General features: G+C 39.2%; 1 protein-coding gene across 1 annotated transcript in view; it reads right to left on the reverse strand.

The window, feature by feature from the left end:
* Positions 1-10271: 10271 nt before the first annotated feature.
* Positions 10272-24229, reverse strand: part of nxph1 (neurexophilin 1) — a 22419-nt gene continuing 8461 nt past the window's right edge. Inside the window, exon 3 of the mRNA XM_077743800.1 lies at positions 10272-15510. Within this exon, the coding sequence (XP_077599926.1) occupies positions 14755-15510 (756 nt within the window). The 3' untranslated portion in view covers positions 10272-14754. The remainder of the gene's footprint in view (positions 15511-24229) is intronic.

The raw sequence follows: 24229 nt of genomic DNA on the forward strand, positions 1-24229 counted from the left end.
ATATATATATATATATATATATATATATATATATATATATATATATATATATATATATATATATATATATATATATATATATATATATATATATATATATATATATATATATATATATATATATATATATATATATATATATATATATATATATATATATATATATGCAGATTTCAAACAATGAGCATGACAAAATGGACTCCAAGTTTCCACTTGCAATCTGGCCCAATCTATATGAGGGTTTTGCATCTTCAACCAAAGAAGGTCTAAAATGATTGGGCTGACTTACACGGCATTACTAGGAAGCAGCGGACCTTACTGTGGTTTCCGTATAATTTAACACTGAGTAGAGTAGTTACATGACTTTTGTCCTTCAGGACTCGAATAAATTACTGAAGTCCTTGGGCATCCTCGTACTCTCTTCCCTGGTGCGAAAAATCTTGTGGGGTTTGTAGCACGATAGCGCGAGCGCAGTGCATCATAACTACCCATCAAGTGGCCCGGAAAGCCGCAATAAAAGCAATAGGCAGATTTTTTCTCCTCGTTCTCCGCTGATGGGAGACGTCCACCACCGATTTGCATGGGCCCCCCTGTCGTCGAGTTGGGGAACCGCTCCAGTGCTAAGATCGACGGGATAGGGCAGCGCCGTTGAGCCCCGCAGGCTTGGTGCAGTTCTCCGTAGAAGATCTCTGGCGGTCCCACTATTCCACAGCATGTTCACGCTCACGCTCTCGCTTCCGCAGACGATTATCCAGCCGGAGGGCTAAAGGGAATAGCTCGTCCAGCCCGGTCGTGTCATCTCGTGTGGCCAGTTCATCATTGAGCATGGAGGAAAGACCACGTCAAAAAATTGCGCAAAACGCTGCATCACCAAACCCACATTCCACTGCCAATATTCAGAATTGAATAGCGTAGTCCGCCACGGACATATTTCCCCGACAAAGGTCCAGCGGGGAGCAAGCCACATGCTTCTCTGCCCCCAACTGGGTGATCGAAAACGTTTGTGGCTGGAGCCCTACCGTCGAGGAGAGTCTTGACATAACCTGTGCGAGCATGATCGCTTGAAAAAGTGGCAAACTTCAGAGAACACCGTTGTAAAAATAGGTAGGTTCAGTTCTCGAAAAAAACCCAGAGGTGCTAGGTGCCGCTGGGAGATTAGTGAGTTCCCCATCTTGGGTGAAAGGCGTCTGCCTATCCACCTTAAGGGATAAAACGCCGATTGTGTGTATCAACTCGTGCAATGACTCTTCCTGCTGGCTGATCATGTGAGAATGAACAGCAACTGCGAGGGTAATATCATCCATAGTTGTGGGATCCATTGGCCTGAGTATTCTGTTAGGAATTGCCTAGGTCGCAGGGCAATCAAGTATAAGGGATACTTCGCAATTCTCTGGCAAAGGCTGGTTGTGGCAGGCATCCATAAATGCCAGCGGGGTTCATCAGTTGAAGGTGTGTTGACTCCGCCCACCTCATTGGCCTATCCTGAAATACATCTGTTACCGTGGGAACAGAACATGACAACTTATGTTTAGGTGGCTAAAAAGAAGCCAATTCCTCCATAAAATTATTGTCCTCTTTTTCTAATGTCTGTTGGGCAAATAGACAAAGCTTGCCTTGGGGAATATTTTTCACCATTACCATGATCGTAATTGGGTTGCGCTACACTTGACACGTTAAGTCTTAACACTGAGGATTCTAGATGATTTAGGCAGATAATTTCATGAACAAATGAGACCAAAGTTGTACACGATTTCTAAATCATCAGATAAATGATCCATTCAAAGCAAAGCGTATTTGAATGTCACACACTGATGAGACATTTCAAATGTCAGTCATAGATTCCTAATTCATGCATAGTATGTCATTACAATAATAATCATGACAATAATAAAATGCCTTATACGAAAATGTGAGAACACAATATTACTTTGCATTAATTAGACAATAATTTAGAAAGCAATGGGTGGGGACAGAGGGTGACAAGGGTAAAAGAGGATTTTAGATTTCTAGAGCCACACTTCTGGCTTTCAATAACAGGATTAATGTGGCCTCCAGTGCTACTGTTCCAGCTGGAATGGGATCAATGGGAAAAAATGCAAAAGCATTTTAAAAGGATTATAGATTAGCAATTAGATGTCTTCTTGACTGCGGGTTAAAAACAGTCCCCCCACATAATTGTTAGTAGTTTCAAGTGAATTGTGTCATTTTCCTGCAGTGTGGTCCACTTACTCACAGTTTATCATTTTTTGTTTGGCATCTAAAGGTTTATCTGACCCCACAGACGGCCCGCTTCTCGTAGCAAACTAGCAATTTGATTTTGCAAACCTTTGTTATATTATGGCCCTGTAAATCTCCTCCTTAACACTGTAGGCTGATCGAACTCTTCATTGTCTGAAAATTGAAATATCAATATCACACCGGACTCTCCTCTCTCCTTTGATACCAACATTAAATCCATTATCATCAACTCTGCCTTTTCTCCACCATTTAAAACATTTCCTGATTTTGTTGCTGAGGTCCTCAACCATACATTTGTTGTGTTTGGCCCAGACTAAATATATGTCTGGGGATATTCCTGGTGACCGCAGTCTCAGATTACATGAAATTGTGTCGTGATGTCATGTGTCTTGGAACAGACAAGCAATCACACTTCAAGACAAGTGCCTGACACATCACGTGTGGCCAAAAGAGTGCTGTCCCACAGCTGACGTAATAAAGAGTGCTGTCCCACAGCTGACGTAATTGGGAAATGGGACAAGCAGGTGTCAATTAGTAATGGCAACTGAGGCAATTTGTATCATAAGAGTGACATTTATCATTTCTGCTTAGATCAGGAGCCCAGAGCTGTGAGGCCAATGCGCCTCATTTATTTTCAGGTTGTAATTTGTCCCTTGGATGCGACAAGATCTGGCAGAGAGTTCTGTGTTTTGCCAGATGTGTTGATACTGTATTTCCTCAACACCCTTTGATACTGAAGGGGGCATGTAAGAATGTTCAGTTTGAGGAAGTACAGTGAAAGGACATGTTCAGCTCGACTTGCATAATCATCGGCATAGTATCATCAAAACCTCTACGTCAGCACTGAGTCTATTTATCTCAATGAGTTCTTTATCAACTTTCTGCCTCTGTCTCCATTATTGACCTCTTGAACCATTGGACGGACACACGAGTGGACATCAACAGTTTTCACTCTTCATTACGTTCCGTAATCCCTCTCAAGTACAGCAATGGTACAATTTCTCTGTGTCATTGTTTGTTTTTTCTTTTTACTCCCTGGTGTTGTTTTTTTTTTTTTTTTTTTACCTGTCCTGTGTTATTGCCCACAGTGGACACTGACACCTTTGTTGTGCATGCTGTATGTGTTTTTCCTCTGATAGGTTCACCAATAGGCATTCCTAAATGCGCGCACAGATAAAGAGACAAGACAATCTTCTGAGTTTTCTTGCAAAGAGAATCAAAACTCTGAGGTCTCTGCCCAGGTTCATTCTGGCACCACACGCATCTTTTCCTTGTTTATTAGCTTCATGAACCCTAGTTACAATTTTTCTCAACTCTCAAGGGAGGGGTGCAGAAGTGAGACATCAAATAGTCAAAACAACTGAAGGTCTTGTGCAGCCAAAGGATCTTCTACACATTCTAGTCGTCCAAGTGGATCCGGCTTCCTTTTCGTTTAGTCTAATTAAGGAGCAAAGCATTTACTTCGTTGCAAACAGGCATTTTAGATGTAGTAAGTGAACCACTTATCGCCCAGGGCAAATACACTCCTTGTTTCTTCAGTCCTAGTACCTAACAGTGTTCCCTCTAAGTTGTACGTGTCCGCAATTGCGCATTACTCTCGTCTTCTCTGTGCAGCAGCAATCATATGGCGCGCAGTGAATAAAATCCAAACTTTTTTTATTTTTATTTTTTTATATACCCCTTTCCCCATGATGGCGCCATTTACGCGGCAGCCAGTGGCAGTAGCTCTGTCCACTCTTATGTTTTTCGTGTTTTAGAGCCCTTCTGTCAAGCAGTGAAATCGTGTGAGAACTGTCTAAATCTACTGTGTGTGGTTGTGTGCGTGCGTGCTGTGTGTCTAGTATGTGTGATTGTTTGTCTTCAACCTACACAATGGACTATAAATGGAAATTGGCTCTCGGCTACAATCTTACATTTATGTTCATTAACATGAATATAAATATTTTCATTGATGTTAGCTGTCCCTTATTAAATACATCAAAGCAAAATCAGGGAAAAATATTGTATATAAATGGAAACTTGACTATCTCAAGTTATACGTTAAACAGAAAAGTCATTTGACTGGCAAAACAATTCGTAGGGTATACATCAGGGGTCTCAGACTTAATTTACCTGAGGGCCGCAAGAGGCAGAGTCTGGGTGAGGCTGGGCCGCATCAGGATTTCCACAAGAAAAGCGCTGATAAAACATTCCAACGTTATCAAATAACTTTATTTTTTAACAAAAAATAATGAATTAAATAAATTAACTTAAAGATGAATACAAAATAAATCAATAAGTAATAAAATAATAATAATAATAATAATGAGAATACAGTAGATATACAGTGGCTGGCTAAGTAGAGAAAACTAATTATTTTTATTTTGTTTCAAATGTCTGTATTAACAGCTCTTTAAATTTTAACTTTCTGAACTTTACTTCTTGCTGCTAGAGACCTGGCAGCGCTTCTCACATAGCTTAGTCACATTTGGCTTGAGGGAGGAAGCAGTGGAGACCCTCAATAGAGCTTGAAGATGCTCATCATTAAGTCTGGACCTATACTTGGACTTATTGAAGTTCAAGGTGGAGAAGAGTTTCTCACACAAGTATGTGCTCCCAAAAAGGCACATGGTCCACTTGAAGATTCGGGAAAGTTCAGGGAAACTGGGGGTCAACTCTCTCAAAAAATGTCCAAGCTTGTCTGCTTCTCCACTCAACTCCCTGAACTTGGCTTTGAGTGCAGAGTTGCACTGCAGGTCAATGAGCTCAATTTGAAGTTCAGGGGGGGCTTCTTGCACATCAAAGGAGAAGGGGTCCGCAAAAATTTGAAATGTGGCTTTGTATGTCTTGAAGTCTGCAAATCTGTGATCAAATTCCTCCTGCAGCTTCAAAATGGCCTCCACATATTTCTCACCACTGAGTGGTGTGCTCGCATCCACAAGAGCCTTGCATGCTGGGAAATGGAAAAGGTTTGTCTGAGAGAGCTGGGCTTTCCATAACAAAGGTTTAGTGCAGAATGCTCTCACGTTGTCATAGGCAGCACTGAAAAGTTGCCCCTGGCCTTGTAGCTTCTTGTTCAGTACATTAAGCTCATGTGTGATATCAACAAGAAAAGCTAAGTCCATGAGCCATTTGGGATCACTTAGCACAGGAACAGCAACCCCGTCTATCTCCATGAAGTCTTTTACTTCTGCTCTCAACTCAAAAAATCTCTTCAACACTTCCCCTGCTGAGCCAACGTACCTCAGTGAAGTAGAGCACATCTCCATGTTCAGACTCCATTTCCTCCAAAAAAGCACGAAACCTTCTATGCTTTAAGCCCCTGGATCTGATTTGGTTGATGCATTTCACACCGACAGACATCACATTGTCAAACTTCAGGCATCTGCTGCAAAGGGCCTGCTGATGGATAATGCAGTGCAGAGCTATGGCCGACTCCACACCCTCCTCTTCCAGTTTTTTTTTTAAAGTGCTACCAGTCCATTCTTCCTCCCAATCATTGATGGGGCTCCATCAGTTGTTATTCCAACAAAGCTCTTCCATGGCAAACCGGCATTCTGAATGGCATCACACAGCTTGTGAAATAATTCCTTAGCGGTGGTCTGGCCATGCATTGGAATTATTGTGAGCAACTCCTCCAACACTTCAAAATTGTCATAAACACCACGGACATATATTGCGAGCTGGGCAGTGTCTGTGATGTCTGTGGTCTCATCAAGAGCCACTGAATATACACTGAAGTTTTGCGCTTTCTCACAAAGTTGACCATAAATGTCACTTGACAGTTCAGAAATGCGCTCTACCACGGTGTTGGCAGAAAGGCTGATGTGGTTGAACTGACTTTTTTTTTCTGGACAGACAATATGTGCAGCCTGTAATATGCACTTTTTGATAAATTCACCTTCTGTGAATGGCTTGCCTGCCTTGGCAATCAGCTCACAAACGGCGTAGCTAGCTTCGACTGCTGCATCACTTTCTTTTGTAGCCTTCTTGAAAAAACCCTGTTGCCTCAGAAGACTTCTTTTAAGACTGTCAACCTGGTTGGCTCTCTCATCTCCCTGGTATTTGTCGTACTCCTCAGCATGTCTCGTAGGATAATGAGGTTTCAAATTGTATTCCTTGTGGACCGCAACTTTTTCAGTGCAAATGAGACACGTCGGGGTGCCCCTGTGCTCAACAAAGAAATATTGCACTCCCCACTTTTCTTGAAACTGTCTGTGCTCATCACTGACCTTTCTCTTCACGGCAGACTTTGAAACAGGCATCTCCGGGGCTGTAATATGTGTTTACACTTGGAATGAGTCTCAGATTGAACTTTTAACTTTCAGTCGCGCAGTTCTGTGGCGCATGCGCACTTTCGATTTGACGTTTGACTTTCAGTCGCGCGGGTCTGTGGCGCATGCGCACTTTTGCTCTCCGATCGTATTGGATTACAGCCGAGCGGCGTGATCGGCTTCACGGCTTCTCCTCTGCCCATCTGATTGGAGGAATGAATGAGTGAGTGAGCGAGGCACTGGACAGCCCGGCCAATGTCCCGCCCTCCAGAGCCGTATACTTCACCGTGATTGGTTCATCCAGCTCCGAACACCGTGTCATTCATATCAATCTTGCGGGCCGCACGGACATTAATCTTGCACATTGAGACGCGGGCCGCGAGTTTGAGACCCCTGGTTTACATAGACAAAACAGAAACTAATTCTCAACAACACACAGCTGCGCGAACGGAACGGCAAGTCAGGAGGGACAAGAAAACAGAGGAAAAAAATTAAATAACAATACCAACCCAGACTTAACAGTTTTTTGTGAACTCCGAATGTTATGTATTGGCTTTTTATTGTTTTTTTTTAGTTAATGAATGTGAATAATTTTATTGATCAGCTAGTTTTGTATGGCCCTGTACTTGAAAAGCACACCATATAAGGCAGATAACAAGGCATTAATAAGGCATTGTGGAGGACTTTGCAACTTCCCTGCTAGAATGTAGTTCCAATGTTGACAAAAACAACCATACTAAGCGCGCAAAACAGAGAAGTTAGTTCGTGCAAAAAATGCAGCACTATCTCCATCTTTTAAGGTGAATTTGCATTAATTTAGGAACATTCTTTTTCATCATCTTTGAAATCTTATTTTCCTATGCAATTTCTTTTGAAATGCCCAGAAAGTCCCTTTTCAAGCAATTTTAGTTGTTGCTGCTAATTAGAATATTTATTTTTTTACATTTCAAATATTCATGCTGATTGGCCAACAAGTCTAGTAGGTGTCAGTGCGCAACAGTTAATACATAGAGGTGAGGTGCACTTTTAATGGATTTTAAATCTGTTTAACAAACAAAAGTGATGGCTATTAAATTACAAACCAATTTGATAAGAAAATAAATTCCAGTGACCAAATCTGCCTTATGCATGAAACTGTGGGGGAAAGATGTATCCTGCAGTCACTTGTAACACAATGGCAATGCCCACAAAAAATCCTACTATTGATTAACACAATCATTTAGAAATGCTATACATCATGATACATAGAATTAAGTGTGGTTCACTAATATATATCTTAATCAGATAATTATTTAAAAAAAACAGATATGTAACGTGTTTTCACAACCATATGGTGCACCGCATTTAAAGGCGCAGCCAGGCCTTGGCAAGACATACACAAGCTTAAACATAAACCATTTTAAACATACACCAGTTTAAACATACACCAGCTTAAACATACACCAGTTCAAACATACACCATTTTAAACATACACCGGCTTAAACATACATCATCTTAAACGTATGAACACGCTAAAAACACGTTTTTAAAAAGGCAACGGAAGCAAAACCAAGTTTTTGTACTTTATTTAGCCATTTTACAATATACTCACGTTCGTCCAGGCGCCCACAATCCATTCACACATAGTAGCTATCGTAAATAGCCCAGGGCTGCCTGCCACCCTTCGTAAAGTTGTTTTGATGTCGATGTCCAGCGGTTTTCAAGCATCTGTTGTTAGTGCTTTTAACAACAGTGCAAGCAGACGGCCAACTCAGTTCCTTTTCGTGACTTGTCTTTTTAAAGCTGCTTCAGGGGGCCATAGAAACCAAACCAAAATGGTTTTGGAATAAACACATGCCCACACTATATACGGGTACCTTGTAGGGGGGTGCCTTCTCTCTCTATAAGAAGCGTGTCAGCAAGAAGTGTTCTCAGTCAGGCTTTAGAGCTTACACACAGCGCCCCGCATTATAAAGCGCTCTGTCTATTTTGGAGAAAATGTAAGACTTTTTAGTGCACCTTATAGTCGTAAAAATATGGTATTATTTTTTAAAATAGAAAATTAGGATAATTACAAAAATCATTAAAATAATATCCAAATTTAGCACAAACCGGTCTTAGTGAGCACTCTGGTGGGATTGGATTGGAAATTCCTTGGTTGCAGTAGCAAGCACAGATCAAGCTGTCGCAGAACAACAAAGAAAAAAGCACAGAATAAAAGGCAAAGGATATGAGAAGCATTAAGAAATATTAAAATGCAATTAAAAAAGATAGAAAAGCAGCAGAAACACAAAACGAGCAACAGCGGACGGGGCTATCACTACCGGCTGCCACTTGAGCGGCACCAACTTGGTCGAAGTAGCAAAAACGGATACATACACAAGACAATGACATCATAGTGTTACATAAAACTGGAACCACAGACAGGAAGTCTTCCTCTAGGTGGGGAACTTCTGCAGACTGTGATCGATGTTGAAAATATGCCAAATCACTCTTCCATGCTTATCCTCACAGTCCCTCAGTAGTCTGGAGCTGAAGAATCAACAACAAGTGAGTAAAAGACTTCAGATACCCCGTTTCCACCCGGGAAAGCGCCGACAGCTCTTCGATCATATCGGGGAAGGGGTCTCACTTTCTCCATAATATTAGATGGAATGATTGGTCTGAAGCGTTGCTTATTCTCCCGGCACTTTTGTCCAGCTTCGTATATCCAGCGACATCAAGATGTTGCTCCCATGTGTATGACAGCGGAGGCATGGCTGAATGGTTCGAAAAAAGAACTAGCAGAAACAACTAAGCTAATTGAACAAAGAAAGTTGTAAAAACCTTAATGTAAAAACTAAAGTAAAAAGTAATGTATCAAGAAATATTAAAATGTAATTAAAAAAGATAGAAAGGCTGTAAAAGACAAAAAACAAATAAGAATAAGAGCGGACAGTGCTAGTGCCAACCGGCTGCCACCTGAAGGTACCGTCTTGAAAAAAAAAATCATTCTCAGAGTTATGATATTCAGATTTCCATCCCTGGTGGGTTCCGACCTCCCTGTGTTGAGTGTGAATGTTCTCCATGTCAGAGTTTGGTCCCACAACCCCCCAAAAACTGTATGTAGGCTAGTTAAATGCTCTAAATTATGGTATGAGTGTAAATGGTTGTTAGTCTCGTTGTCCCCTGTGATATACTTGCAACCAAATCGGGGTATCCCCCACCTAGTGCCCAGTTTTGTGGGATAGGCTCCATTAACTCTGTGACCCTTGTGTGGATTACTGTAATGAAAGATGAGTGGATAATCATCATTTAAAATCATCCTATAATAAATTATGTAGAGCTTTAGTGATGATAATGAAAATAAACTATTTAGGCGAGCAATTTGTTATAACAAGCTTGAAGAAATCAACAGGCAAAACTATCAAAATACCAGTCCGACAATAAAATGTACTATATATTTTATTTATCTTCAACCTTTTCTTTCGAGAAAGATAAATGTTGTTACATAGGTTTTTACAGTGGCATTAAAAGCTCTCTAATTTGAAACAGATATAACAAGTTACTTACAAATACTACATTGTTGTTTTTAATTATCCTGGGGAACATAATTCATATATTATACTTTGTCTGTCAACTGAATTAAAATATTTGTGGTGGGAAGAATCTAAAACTGTTTCAGGTTTGCTTTTTCATTACAAATACTATAACCATAGACCCGAGTTTCATTGAAACAATGGGTTGATACTTTAAATTAAATGCTTCTTTCAAATATATAAAAATATATATATAAATAGAAAAAACAAGCGTGGCAATGATTTTGCATTTTTATAGATTTATTTATTTTCACAAAGCAAATATATGATATTCTAGAAAAAAAAGACTGAAATGATTTTTAACAAAATTTGGACAGCTAAACTTTAATTATAAACTTCCAACAATGCATTCAAAAACAGTTAAATCCAGAGAAACCTGAAATTCTTTTCCAACACAACGACTCAATTTTTTCGGCAGGTGTCCTTGTTCTGAACGGAATTCATTTTAGTGTTGTTAATAATCTGGCCATTATTTTAATTACTTATCCTCATGAGGGATGTGAGGTTTTGCTGGTGCTTTTCCAGGAAGACCTATTAATAAATTACCTAGTTATTAGTGAATCCTTAAAAAGATACTAGATCAAGTCAAGATATTATTACTATTATTGTTATTAATATTTTTATTTTAGTCATAGCAATATACATGGAAGCAATAGTAAGAGTCATAGTCTCATGCCTTTAAATTATCATTATTTAACTGCAATCTGGGAGTGTTTCTTCAGGCATCCTGTATTTTATTGACGTAGGCTACGTACAGGATTGCAATTTCCAGTAAATTCATATCTCAGCCTGAAATATAATTTTATTTGATAGAAGATCCAAGAACAAGCATCAACTGGATAGACTAATAGACTAAGCAAGAAAGGAGAAACAAATACAGTCATGGTTTTCATATACAGAATCAGCATAAGAAACTACTATTTACAAAGAAAAACATTCTTAGAACATTGCCAATAAGATTTTGAATGAAAATCCCACTGTATTACCAATTTGATAGATTTTACTTCAGTGAGGCAGAATCAAGTCCTTTTGTTTGTAGGATTAACCAAAGAAGCACAAAAGACAGTTGTAATCCCAATTTGCTATTACCCTAAGAGTTGTAGGTGAAGGGTTTCTCACATGTTGCACATTCATCCGTTTAGTTTTCATTGCCCTAGTTCCCAATGTTTTAGTGTTTTTGTTTTTTTCAAATAAATTCAAACTTATTCAATATAAGCCTCTATTTTTTCCCCATAGGACAAAGCGGTGATCTGAATGGTATAAACAGATAGAAGTGGACCAGCCTTTTGATTTGATCAAAACATTTTACTAAAGACTGCTTTGTCCAAAGCCGCCTGGTGAGCTAGTGGTTCACTCGCCTGACTTTGGTATGGGCAGACGCGGGCTCGATTACCGCTGAAGGCCGTATGATTGTGAGTGCAAATGGTCATTTGTCTCTGTGTGCCCCAAGGCTGACTGGCGACTAATCTAGAATGTAGATTGCCTTTCGCTCGAAGTCAGCTGGGACAGTCTGCAGAAACCCCCACCATGCGTGGTATGGAAGAGGAATGAATGCTTTGGCGAAGTGACAAATGGGTTATCAATGACATAGGAACCAAAAGAGCAAGGCTTTTGTCCAGGTTATTTGACCTGGCTTCCCCAAAACACGGACCAGTAAAAAATTCTGGTTCTAATATTTTCAGATGATAAATTAATAGTTTTCCAATCGCTGTATTTGCTTGTAAAGTCCAGAAGCATAAATGTAACACATACACCATTCAGTGGAATGTGTGAGCCCAGGATGCTTCTGTGTCAGATGCTCTCTTTTTCTCTCACTTCCTTGAGTCATGTTATCGTGATTTTGCCTCTTGTTTGAAATTGCATGGTAAAATCTCTTGGGAATGATGGTTTTTGAGACTGATTTCCTTCTATTACTTATTGTTAATTTCAGTGTTGGACCATCAGAGCCTGCAAGGCCTTCTCTGCTGGCCTAAAAATATTTGAATCACAGACTGATATTATTTATATTTTGTCCATAAATACTTAATTTTGAATTGTCTGTCAGCTTCCTTTCATTGATTTTCCTCTGGTTGCGCTGCTTCCAGGTGTATTTTAATATTTAAGCATTTAACCAATCACATTTCAGCAATTAATTTTTGCCAGGGTCAGAAATCTGCCTCAAGCCCTTCACAATCAGTTCTGCAGGTCTGCTGCATAAAACAAGTGTCGATAAAACTGTTGCTTTAACCAATCAGATTTTGAGTTGGCAACACAAAGGCCTTCTTACAGGCGTAGGGATACGTCATCACTTTAACCAACTATGATTGGGAAGTGATAGAGGGGACTAACCAGAGCTACCGAACTGTCCGGATCGAGTTGCACAAGCAAATACATTGTTGTCAACCCGCAATGGCTGAAGGAGGAGAAGAAATTGATTTGTCTGCAGATTTACTGTCAAAGCCATTTTCAAGACGGACTTTTCAAGAAAAAAGCTGGACATCATTAAGAAAGATTGGACAACTCCGAAGCAAGCAAGCCTATCACAACTGCGAACAAACATTCTTATTACTTAATCGGATGAAAACTCATGCCAGAAATACGACAGGACAGGCTCGACTTTCAGCATTAGCTTCAATGGCGATAGAAAAGAAGGAGGATGGATTTTGTGTACAGATAAAAAAGATTATTGGTGAGTAAAGTATGGCTATATTCCTAAATAGTATTTCAATTGTATGAGGTTATTATTGATGCCTTTTTATGTGTCACAGCTGTAGCTGCAAGAAAAAAAAATATAGCCATGAAATTGTTTTTTGGGTTGGATTGATTCAGAGACAGAATTGAAGGCGTCTGATTAAAATTCAGGGCCCGCCACTGGTTAATTTTGTATTCCAACTCATCGCATAATAAAGATGAGTCTCGATGACTGTTTTCCATTGAGTCATATGCCCTCTGCTGGATCTCAGCTTAATCTCATCCCATCACATTTTCTGGACCGCTTTATCCTCAGTAGGGTCGTGGGTGGCCTATCCCAGCTGACTTCAGTCCAGAGGCGGGGGAAACCCTGAACCCTTGGGGAAATGTCGAGTGTCCAATCAGCCTACATTGCATGTCTTTGGAATGTAGGAAGTAACTGGACTACCTGGAGAAATCCCACACAGGAGAACATGCGAACTCCACACAGGTGGACCGACCTGGATTTGAACGCAGGTCTCCAACTGTGAGGCCGACGCGCTAACCACTCATCCGCCAGCCTGCCGGGTCCCAGCTTCTCATTGGAAATGTTACATAATAATTTCAATTGCACAATTTTAATACTTAGGGATCCGTGTGACTCTAGCTAATGGATTTTTGAATAGTCCTTGACAAGATTATATCATTTAATTAGTGTCTAAATAAATCATGATAGTGGGACTTTAAATACATTCAATTTCTTTAATTTATTGTATGTATATTATGTAGCAATGAATTTGCCCCATAACCCCAAAACTATTAACTAAGGAGATTGCATTTGGGGAATCGGGTCAATCAGCTCTAGGAATCTGTCTGGACTGGCACAAGTAGGGAAGTAAGTGCTCACAAAAATTTCAAAAGCAAATATCCCCTCACTTCACTTCTCTACCCTCCTTTCCCTTTTAAGGTATGCACTATGCTTTGAACACACAATACACTATTCACAGCTGCCACATTCCTTGCATGGCTTATCCATGATGGAGTTTAACACAACATGTAACCTTGATAAATGTCAACAGTTTGAATTATGAATGGAAATTTAATAGAAAATTCTGCTCAATCTACATTTAGGTTCATAAAATCCCTGCTTGGCAAAATTAGATATGTGACAAGAATTTGTGCAGTTTGATTTTTAAAAATGCTGTTGAAGACTAAACAACAGAAAATCAAATTATCATGTAAGCTTTCTTTCTTGGTGAAAAAAAAGGAGCAGCTGTATTATTTAATTAGCTACATTCCTTATGTATAGAAAAACATAAAATACAAAAGAACATTTTGTGCCTTTGTCTTAAGTCACTCTTGATTTTTTTTTTTTAAACTTGTATGTTTTTACTTAAATAAAAGGATATTGGATATTGTGTGAGTCTGCAAAAATCTGTCCAAATGCTATGGAATTACGATAAAATGTGGCTTGGTTGCTTTAAAAATGGTTGAATAAGTTAAACTATAACTTTAACTTCTAACCATACACAGATGACCCAATAAAATAAAATCCTTACATGACATTTTTTCCGGCAATGTATTCAGCTTCAGTGGAATAATATGATTTGGGATGTGATAATAAACAATTTGCAGGAATGACCAACATAATGACAAAGTAATTTTATCTGACAACATTGTAAAAACATTGTAAATTGGATCTCATTGGATTGTTCACAAAATACCGCCTATTGTGTTGTGTTGGTGTCAAATAAGTCAGTAAGAAAATCAATAAATTAACCCAACAACACATTAAATAACCTTTGAAATATGTATATCAATGAAAGAGGTGTTCCCGGGGCATGGGGAATGACAAATAATCCTCTCATTAATGTTAATTTTTTGTGTTTCACAGATTTAGCAGTCAAGGTAAGATTCAACTCTTTACACTTCTTGAAACTTTAGAAGAGCAACTCAATCGATTGAAGATGGTTCAAAACAGTTTTCTCTGTGGTAGTTTGAAGTTTGTGTCTGTCTTTAACTTGTCAAAAATATTGCATTTGTTTTTATTCAAATATCAGCCAGAAGGAAAATAGGGAGTGTCACTATGGTAATTGTAGTCTGGACAAACTTTTTGCACCAACTTGTAGTCAGTGCTATAGAAGGAAATGAAGATGCAGATCACTTTAAAAGGTTTTGAACAAAGCCAGGAAACATGACTCTGGGTTTGTTCCTGGTAACATATCTTGGATGGGTCAAAATTGCAAAGTGTGTTCTTGGCACCCTTCTCCACCTTCTCATACTCAATGCGGCAATTGAAGGACTTCGAGTCTTTGGCATCAATGACCGATTCTTGTGCCATGACATCGAATTCCACTATTTTAGTTGGAGGGACCAAACTAACAGATACATTGCCCTGGCCTGTAGAGTTGTGGCGAAAATAGACACTAAATGTGCCATTGCCATGATCAACAATCTTACCAGTTATCAACAGGTTGAGTTTGACTGTCTTTATATTAGAGTGGAAGTCCCCCCAGCCAAACATCTTTTTAAACTTTCCAGTTTTAACCATGGGCCGTCTTTTAGCCCGAGGGTGTGATTCGTGTATATCTGTAGAGTTTCTCAACCATTCCCACAGATCTTGCTCTGAATAGGGCTGTGGAGTATCGTAATGAAGGTCCAGTGCTGTGTTGTTCTCCTTAACTTGCAGAGTCTCTAACAACAGCCTACTTATGGACAAGTCCTTATTGTTTTCTGTCCTTGTAAGTTTGAGATGAGATTTGTGGCTCCCAGATTTGACAATCTCTGAATTTGTGGCATGGAGACTTGTAATCTGTTTAAAAAAAGACAAGAGGCAAAATAAATGAAAATTGTTGTACATACTATATACACTATTATGTATAAATTTAATAAATAAATAAATAGATAAATATATATATATATATATATATATATATATATATATATATATATATATATATATATATATATATATATATATATATATATATATATATATATATATATATATATATATATATATATATATATATATATATATATATATATATATATATATATATATATATATATATATATATATATATATATATATATATATACACAATGGAACGTATAAGGGAGAAGCTGGACTTCTCAACACCACAAGAGAAAATAGGTTGAGGAGTCATATGTTCCTGGCTCTCGGGTATTTTTTTTATTCAATTGGACAACCAATGGGGTTCACAGCTAAAAGTGAAATTAGGTCATGGTTTTAGTCCGTACTCCTTTGGATTACTCCAAATATGAATATAGATGGGATCAATTATGTATATTCTAATCAGCAGCCTATTGCTTTAGTGTGATACCATTCTGAAGAAACTACTTTAAAAAACTGTTGCAAAGTAGATGACTACAGTTGCGGTTACCAAGGTGGCAGAAGTACAGCGCAACTAATATACGAACAGCCTGATCTTTTTCCAAATTCAGATGACTTGGACGATGGGGACCGGACTCACAGTCTATGTGGTAGAGGAGGTATGAAGAGACTGACACCTGAACGATTGGCACCTGTGACTATATACCACTAAGATTACTTATCAGCAAGCAGATATTCCTGCACACGTAGTAACCAACTGCTTCAAATAAGCTAAATATCGGGACATCTATCAGACATCCAACTTCAGCAATGACAGTATTTAACCAGTATCAGAGATTGATGCCTTATAGCGTTATCTTACGGTTTTCACTTCTCAGGACAGTGCATTATTCACATTTTACCCAGTATACTCGATTGAAGACCATAATATTCCCATTCCCACCTATTATGTACACACTAGCACACAATTGGCGATAGACACTGTGACCAGATGTTTGGTCGACGGATGTTTGGTCGCCGGGTTCGCTCGCTGTCAAATTATGAGAGAGAGGGACACAGTTTACTGTTGAAAGTGAGCAACCAGGTAATCTCTCGCTCTCAAAATGATAATCGTGAGAGAGAGTGAGTTTGTAATTGCATTGACAATGTAAGAGCATTAATATCTAAATATCTATCGGCGTGTGTGTATATGCTATTCATCGCCAGATCCGCACGCTCGCTCCTGGGAAAGTTTACTGTTTCTCTCTCTCTCATAATTTGACAGTCAGCGGACCCGGCAACCAAACGTCCAGTCGACGGCCAATCCGTTCTACGAAACGTCCGGTCGACCAAATGTCTTTTGGCGAAACGTCCGGGTACCGATAGACACTGGTAGTCTGGCGGAATAGGCAGGGGAAAGAATGCTCGGAACCCTCAAGGAAGAGTCTTCCAGCCGGACCAACTAACCTGAGACAAGCTTGGCAGTTCGAGTCAACCAGAGGAGACTTCCTGTGGGACGAGCCATTTACTGAGGGACATCATGAGAGCAGCAGGCTATCGCGAGGGGAGACAACTTACGTTCATGAGGCTAGCAATGGACCCAACTCCTTCATTTGGCGTTCCAAGCCATGACCGCAAGATAACGAGGGACGACTTTCCTGACCTGGAGTCCTTCCAGTGGACACTGTACTGATCATTGGCGAGTGATCAAATGATGAATGTTGACCCAAAGAATGTTGTTTCTTATGGTGTCATGCTTTTTCCGTCACTTGGATTTTTTCTTTCCTCCTTTTTTGTGTTAACTGTGTTTTGCAGAGTTACAGGGGGAGTGGCAGTCACATCATACTTCCCCATCCCGATGAAAATGTACGAGCAATGGGTGCTACAATTAACACAACACCTAGACCCAAGGTTGCACATGAAAATTACATACAGGCAGCGAACCGATTGACCAAAAGATCCAAAAGAGCACTACATGACACACAAATCATTGATGTAATTGAATACAATCCTAATCCAACCATATGTGATGAACAACACAAGACATTGGTATTGGCATATGATTCTGAAAAACCGGTAACAACTTTCCAATTTGAACTGAACATACTTCAGGAATAGGACGTTCTGAAAATGGTAGGAATTTTCAAAAATGACCTCTCTATTGTTGTATCTTGAAATATGCAATGGATAGTTTCTTCCACAATATTTGTAACCCTTAATTTTGTCATGAATGGTATCATGTTTTCAAATACACAGGGAATTGGAAACCAAATTAAAGATGAAGCAAATTTTATCCACAACTACTGAATTGGCTCTCATTGCCTAGAGGACAATTAGCTCAAGACTGGAATTAGAGAGCGGTGGAGAAGAACAAGCAGAACAGAAAAAGAAAAGACGGGCTTCAGTTGCGGACTATCTACCCAAAGAGGATTTAATTTTTATATTTTCTTTCTATTTTTTTGTTACTATAATAAATTAGCATGTAAAGTAGGGTTTTTATTTATTTCGTGTGTATGTCAAAATTGCGAAGGTTACATGCATCTCTTTAGCACTGCTCTCCCTGGAGCTTTTTCAAAAATATTTGAAAATGGGATGGAGAAGTATATTTTGGTTTTAATATGGATTCTGTAGTAAAATAAATATGACACAAATATTCTTAATGTTTTCCAAAGCTATAGGAATGTGTGAAGTAAATATTAAATTTCGACATTTCTGTCAACAAAGATTTGCTTCATAGCCTGCGACACACGTTTCTATCAGCAGGGTGGGATGCTAGGCAGGACGCTCTTCTAAAACAAACCAGCAATTGTGTGACGGGCCATAGGAAAAGACAAAAATAACACAGGATTCAACGTTTCTTGGACCGAATAATTTGCATTCATTGCAAATGCGGGTGGATTGCGTCTCAAAGTTGCCGGAATCGAGGTTAGTGTATTGTAGAGGGATGAGAGCCAACTGATGCTCGGTAGCAAGCATCAATCTGACAAAGGAGCACGGCGCCAAGCTAACCCAAAAACTTCTCGCAAACCAAAAGCCCTAATTAAAAACGTTTTCTAATCTTCTCTAGGACCATGTCTGATTAGTTCCAGCGGCTTGTAGTAAGTTCTTGGTTTTCATGAGTATACATAACATAATTTAAAATTGTTAAGTTGTGTATACATAGTAACATTTACTCAGCTTCCACTTGCCCTCCACCTGTTTCCAAAATGTCTTTGCATATCTTATTTATTTTAATCACTTAAGAAATAATTTTAGTAACTTTTTCTATTTTACACACATAAACACATTTTCATACATCTTTTATAAAATTAAACTCTAATACTTTACTAATTTTTTTTAAAAGGTTCTGGGAACATTATTAAAGATCATTGAAGATCATTTCTTCTCATGAAAAATCCATGTTACAAAACTACTGGAACCAAATATTTCTGAAGTGGAGGTACATTCTTACAAAGACTTATTAATTACTCCATACTCATTATTTTATCATAAAACATTTAAAACATTTTATGTATTTCTACTACAAAGTATTAATCATTATTATCTTTCTCTAAGTGCATAAAAAAAGTAAAAATGTTTAATCTGGGCTTAACATTATATATTAATATAATGATGAGGTTGTCAAACTTTACATTATTGTATTATCTTTATGTATATCTCATGTAATTTTCTGAACCGCTTCATCCTCATTAGGGGCAAGGAGGATGCTCGAGCCAATCCCAGCTGACTCCGGGGCAGAGGCAGGGGACACCGTGAATCAGTGGCCAGCTGATGGCACAAGGAGATAGACAACGATACACACTCACACCCATACCTAGGGGAAATTTAGAGTGTCCAATCAACCTAACATCCACTTTTTTGGAATGTGGGAGGAAATCAGAGTACCCGGCGTAAATCCACGGACATGCAAATTCCACACAGGTGGACGTGACCTGGATTTGAGCCCAGGACCCCAGAGCAGTGAGGCCGACGCGCTAACCACTTCCGACACCGGGCCGCCCGCGGTATAATTTGAAAGTGAGAAAATCGCATAAAAAGACATGGATTTCATTTTAAAATTAAATGCACTTTAAGAATTTCCCACTGTTTTGCGCCATCTTCTGTCTGTTATGGCTTTTTTTCTTTCTTGTTCTCTACCAGCCTGCTCTGCCCTCCTTAGCAAAAATGACGTTATAAAAAAAGAGAAAAGTAGATAAAGAGTCCATAATTTTCCAAGAAAAATGGACCGCGTCCTTTTATTTCTGGGAACGCACGGTAAACCTTTGTGCTTAGTAAGTAATATATACGCGACTCAGGACACAAAATATGACAGCTTATAAGGACAGCACAAAATATGACAGCTTACAAGGACAGCACAAAATATGACAGCTTACAAGGACAACTGAGAACAGATAAGATATATGCATACATATCTGTATGCACATAAATATATATATATATATATATATATATATATATATATATATATATATATATATATATATATATATATATATATATATATATATATATATATATATATATATATATATATATATATATATATATATACATATACATATACATATATATATATATATATATATATAGATATATATATATATATATATATATATATATATATATATATATATATATATATATATATATATATATATATATATATATATATATATATATTTATCCAAGATGGCGCCATCACGTGGAAGTATCTCTGTCAACCCTTATTTGTTTTTCTTGTTTTACGGCCCTTCTAGCTTTTTTTAAGTACATTTTAATATTTCTTTATACATTCCTTTCTTTGTTCTTGCTTCTTTCTGCTACTTATTTTTTGGAACCATTCAGCCATGCCTAGGGTGTCACACACATGGCACTACCTGTTATAATACGCAGCAGAAGGAGCAACACCTAGGTGTCGCCGGAGATTTGGAGCTGGACAAAGGAGCCGGCAGAAGAGACCAACCATTCCATCCAGGGATAAGATGGAAGTGTTGTTGGCGTTTACCAGCAACAGAGTGGAGGTGCTCTACTCTGCTACTGTTGTCTTCAGCTCCAGACTACTGAGGAACTACGGATAAGCATGGAAGAGTGACTCTGCATACTCTCTACCTCGGTCAAAGTCTGCAGAAGTTATCTATCTTGTGGAAGACTTCCTGTGCGTGGTTCCAGTTTTTGTCCAACTTTACAACGTCTATTTGAGTCTGTATCCATTTTAGCTACCGCAACCAAGATGGCGCCATTTAAGTGGCAGGCGGCGGTAGCGCCGTTCACTCTTGCCCATTTTGTGTTTTTGCTGCTTTTTTGTCTTAACGATTTGATGATTCCATTTACTTTGATTTGCTTTGTACTTTGAGCTTTTGCTTTGCTGTTCTGTCTTATCACCCTCTTACTACTGCCACAAGGAATTTTGCAGAGTACGGGTTGAATTCAGGTATCCGTACAATTGTGGTCCATACCAACAGGTTTGTCAAGAACTGCAACATTATTTTCATCACGGAAACATGGCTACACCCGGTATCGCTAGCTAGCCGGACACTATTTAGAAATTCTTGTTCGAAAGAACTATCAGGGAAAAGCAAGGGGCGGGGGACTTTGTGTGTACATTCACAACGAATGATGCTGCAACAGTAGGATCATTAAAACTCACTGCTCCCCGGATTTAGAGCTCTTGGCTGAACAGTGCAGGCCCTTCTTTCTACCTAGAGAGCTAACAATTGTCTCTGTAATGGCTGTTTAAATCCTATGCTAACGTTAGCACGGCACTAAGCCCGGCACTAAGGGACTATAAACAAACAGCAGCTTGACCAACCCCGATGGAGTCTTTATTGTTGCTGGTGACTTCAACAAAGTATGTTTAAAGACTGTTCTGCCTAAGTTTATCCAGTACAATAAGTGTCACACCAGAGGAGATACAACTCTAGACCATGTTTATTCTAATATCAAACTTTCTTATAGAGCCACACCCCTCCCTCACCTTGCTGGATCAGACCATCACTGCCTGTCCCTCACCCCCGCATATACTCCACTGCGAAACATGGCCCGAGGATGCCCTTTCTCTGCTGCAAGACTGTTCTTCCCACACCATTTGGGAACTTTTTGAACACCACAACCGCCAGGAACACACGGACACTGTACTCTCCAACATCAAAAACTGCACAGACAACGTCACTGTTAATAAACGGATACATGTTTTTCCGATACAAAAAGCCTAGATTACCAGTGAGACACAGGCACAAATCAAATGCCGTAACACCACCTTCAGGTCAGGGACAAGGTACAATACAGCGCAGCCAGAGCAGAGCTGAGGAGAGGCATTAAAAAGGCAAAGGCAGCATATACAAGGAAAATTGAGGAGCAATTCACAGGAAATAACCCAAAGATGATGTGGCAGGTAATATGACATATTACCAATTACAATGACAATAATGTCTGTTGACGCAGATGCCTCACTAGCAGAGGAACTGAACCGTTTTTTTGTATGCTTTGAGACTGACAAATCAGACCCAGTCTCAACACATCCACCACCACCCTGCAGCAGTACACTGGAGCTTCAGGAACATGAAGTGAGACCCTCCCTCAGTTGACCCTCACTAGTTTGCATGTAGAGCAAATAGGTCCACCGAGGACGCCATCGTTGAATCTCTACGCACAGAACTGAGCCACCTGGAGCCCCATGGGAACTACGTGAGGATGCATTTTATTGACTAGAGCTCAGCCTTCAACACTATAATACCGGACATACTGGCTGAAAAACTCTCCCACCTTGAACTATCCTCTTCCATCTGCTACTGGATTAAGAACTTCTTAACCAACTGTCTGTGAAGTATGAATGTATTTTATGCTTATTATTACTCACTAGTTTGCATGTAGAGCAAATAGGTCCACCGAGGACGCCATCGTTGAATCTCTACGCACAGAACTGAGCCACCTGGAGCCCCATGGGAACTACGTGAGGATGCATTTTATTGACTAGAGCTCAGCCTTCAACACTATAATACCGGACATACTGGCTGAAAAACTCTCCCACCTTGAACTATCCTCTTCCATCTGCTACTGGATTAAGAACTTCTTAACCAACTGTCTGTGAAGTATGAATGTATTTGTCTTTTGGTTTATATAGTGTAGTCACGAGAATAGAATTTTGCATGACCTAGTGGAAACTTCCATCATGACACCTTTTAGTTAGGGGGGTGTCATCTATCACGATACCCCCATTTCTTTGTTCACCTCTTCCCGCCTAAAGTTTGTACCTAGGTCACATGACCCTTTGTTAATAAAACTAGCTCAACTGTTGGGGGAAGGCAGGGATTCGAACTGGTCAGGCTGGGGGATGGACACATCTCCCAGCGCTGGTTACTCTGACCCCTCCTTCAGCTGAAGTCTTTGAAAATCTCATCAAGCCGACTCTCCGTGTGCTACCTCTGATCCGAAGTTATTGAATGTATATGGTTTTAAACCTGACACTGTCCACAAACTGTTAGAGGTCCCCACCTCTCTTCCTCCATTACACTGAGCACTGGCTCCCCTCAAGGCTGCGTACTGAGTCCTCTTCTGTACTCCTTGTACACATAAGACTCAACACCGACCCACCAGTCTAACTCCGTCATCAAATTTGCCGATGACACCACAGTTTTTTTTCCCACAGCCATCAGGACTGTATTGGCACGACACAATCCCCTCTGTGCAACAACTTCGGGATGTGCAATAACAATGTGCAATATCTTAGATTTTGCAATATTTTAGAATTTACCTAGCTGGGATGTGACTTTTAATACTTTTTTATTTCTATTTATGTTATTTTTACTGGGAAAATGCACTTTGTGGAGTAGCACCACCAATTTTGTTATATGCAGCGGTGAATGATGACAATAAAGGCTTTTGATTTGATTTTGATTGAAATCGAGAAAAAAATCGCAATAGTGATTTGCAATGTAAAGAAGGAGGGATGAATATCTCATAACTTTCCACCTTCCAAGACACTCTCCATGAACTGCTTCAAAGTTCTGTTATCAAGGTGCCATATGCTTTCACCATAAAAAGTTCTTAAATTCTTAAGCCTCAATACTTTTTCTACTACAGCTAGATCCATCACTGACCACTGAACTGTGAACACAATTGAAAATCAGTTCCAACACGTTTGAGAAAATAGGGGGAAGTGTCATTCATCTTTAATGCCTACTGCTTCCTTCACACACCCACAAAAGACATACAAACAGTTATGTTTACATTTATTTGCGAGGATATGCCTCTTAATTTCAACTTTTACATATCCAAATGCCAAAAATATTTTTTATGTTATTTGCCCTTCATCTAGGTGTGAACTATTGATTTTACAATGATGCATGCAGAGAAGGCCGAACTGGGAGGCTTATATTTTAGAGTGCTGATTTATTTTTCCACAGTAGGAAAGCTACATTTATTATTGACTTAATAGCTAAACACCAAAGTCAAATGTTGGATTTGGTTATTTGCAGGATGTATTGAAGAACCCTGTGGCGGGAGATCTCAGATCAGATGGCTCCAGACATACACAGACCAGATCACATAGGTTATAGTTCAAATCGTGTAAAGCACCAAAACAAGAATGAGTCACCTTGGTGTGTCTATTCCAAAGTATTACTACTGTAGATTTAACTTAAAGGAGCATCATTAGGACTGAAGGTTATATTATGCTGTTTTTAAGTTACCTTAGTTT

This window comes from Stigmatopora nigra, chromosome 21 (assembly GCF_051989575.1).
Source record: "Stigmatopora nigra isolate UIUO_SnigA chromosome 21, RoL_Snig_1.1, whole genome shotgun sequence".
NCBI lineage: Eukaryota > Metazoa > Chordata > Actinopteri > Syngnathiformes > Syngnathidae > Stigmatopora > Stigmatopora nigra.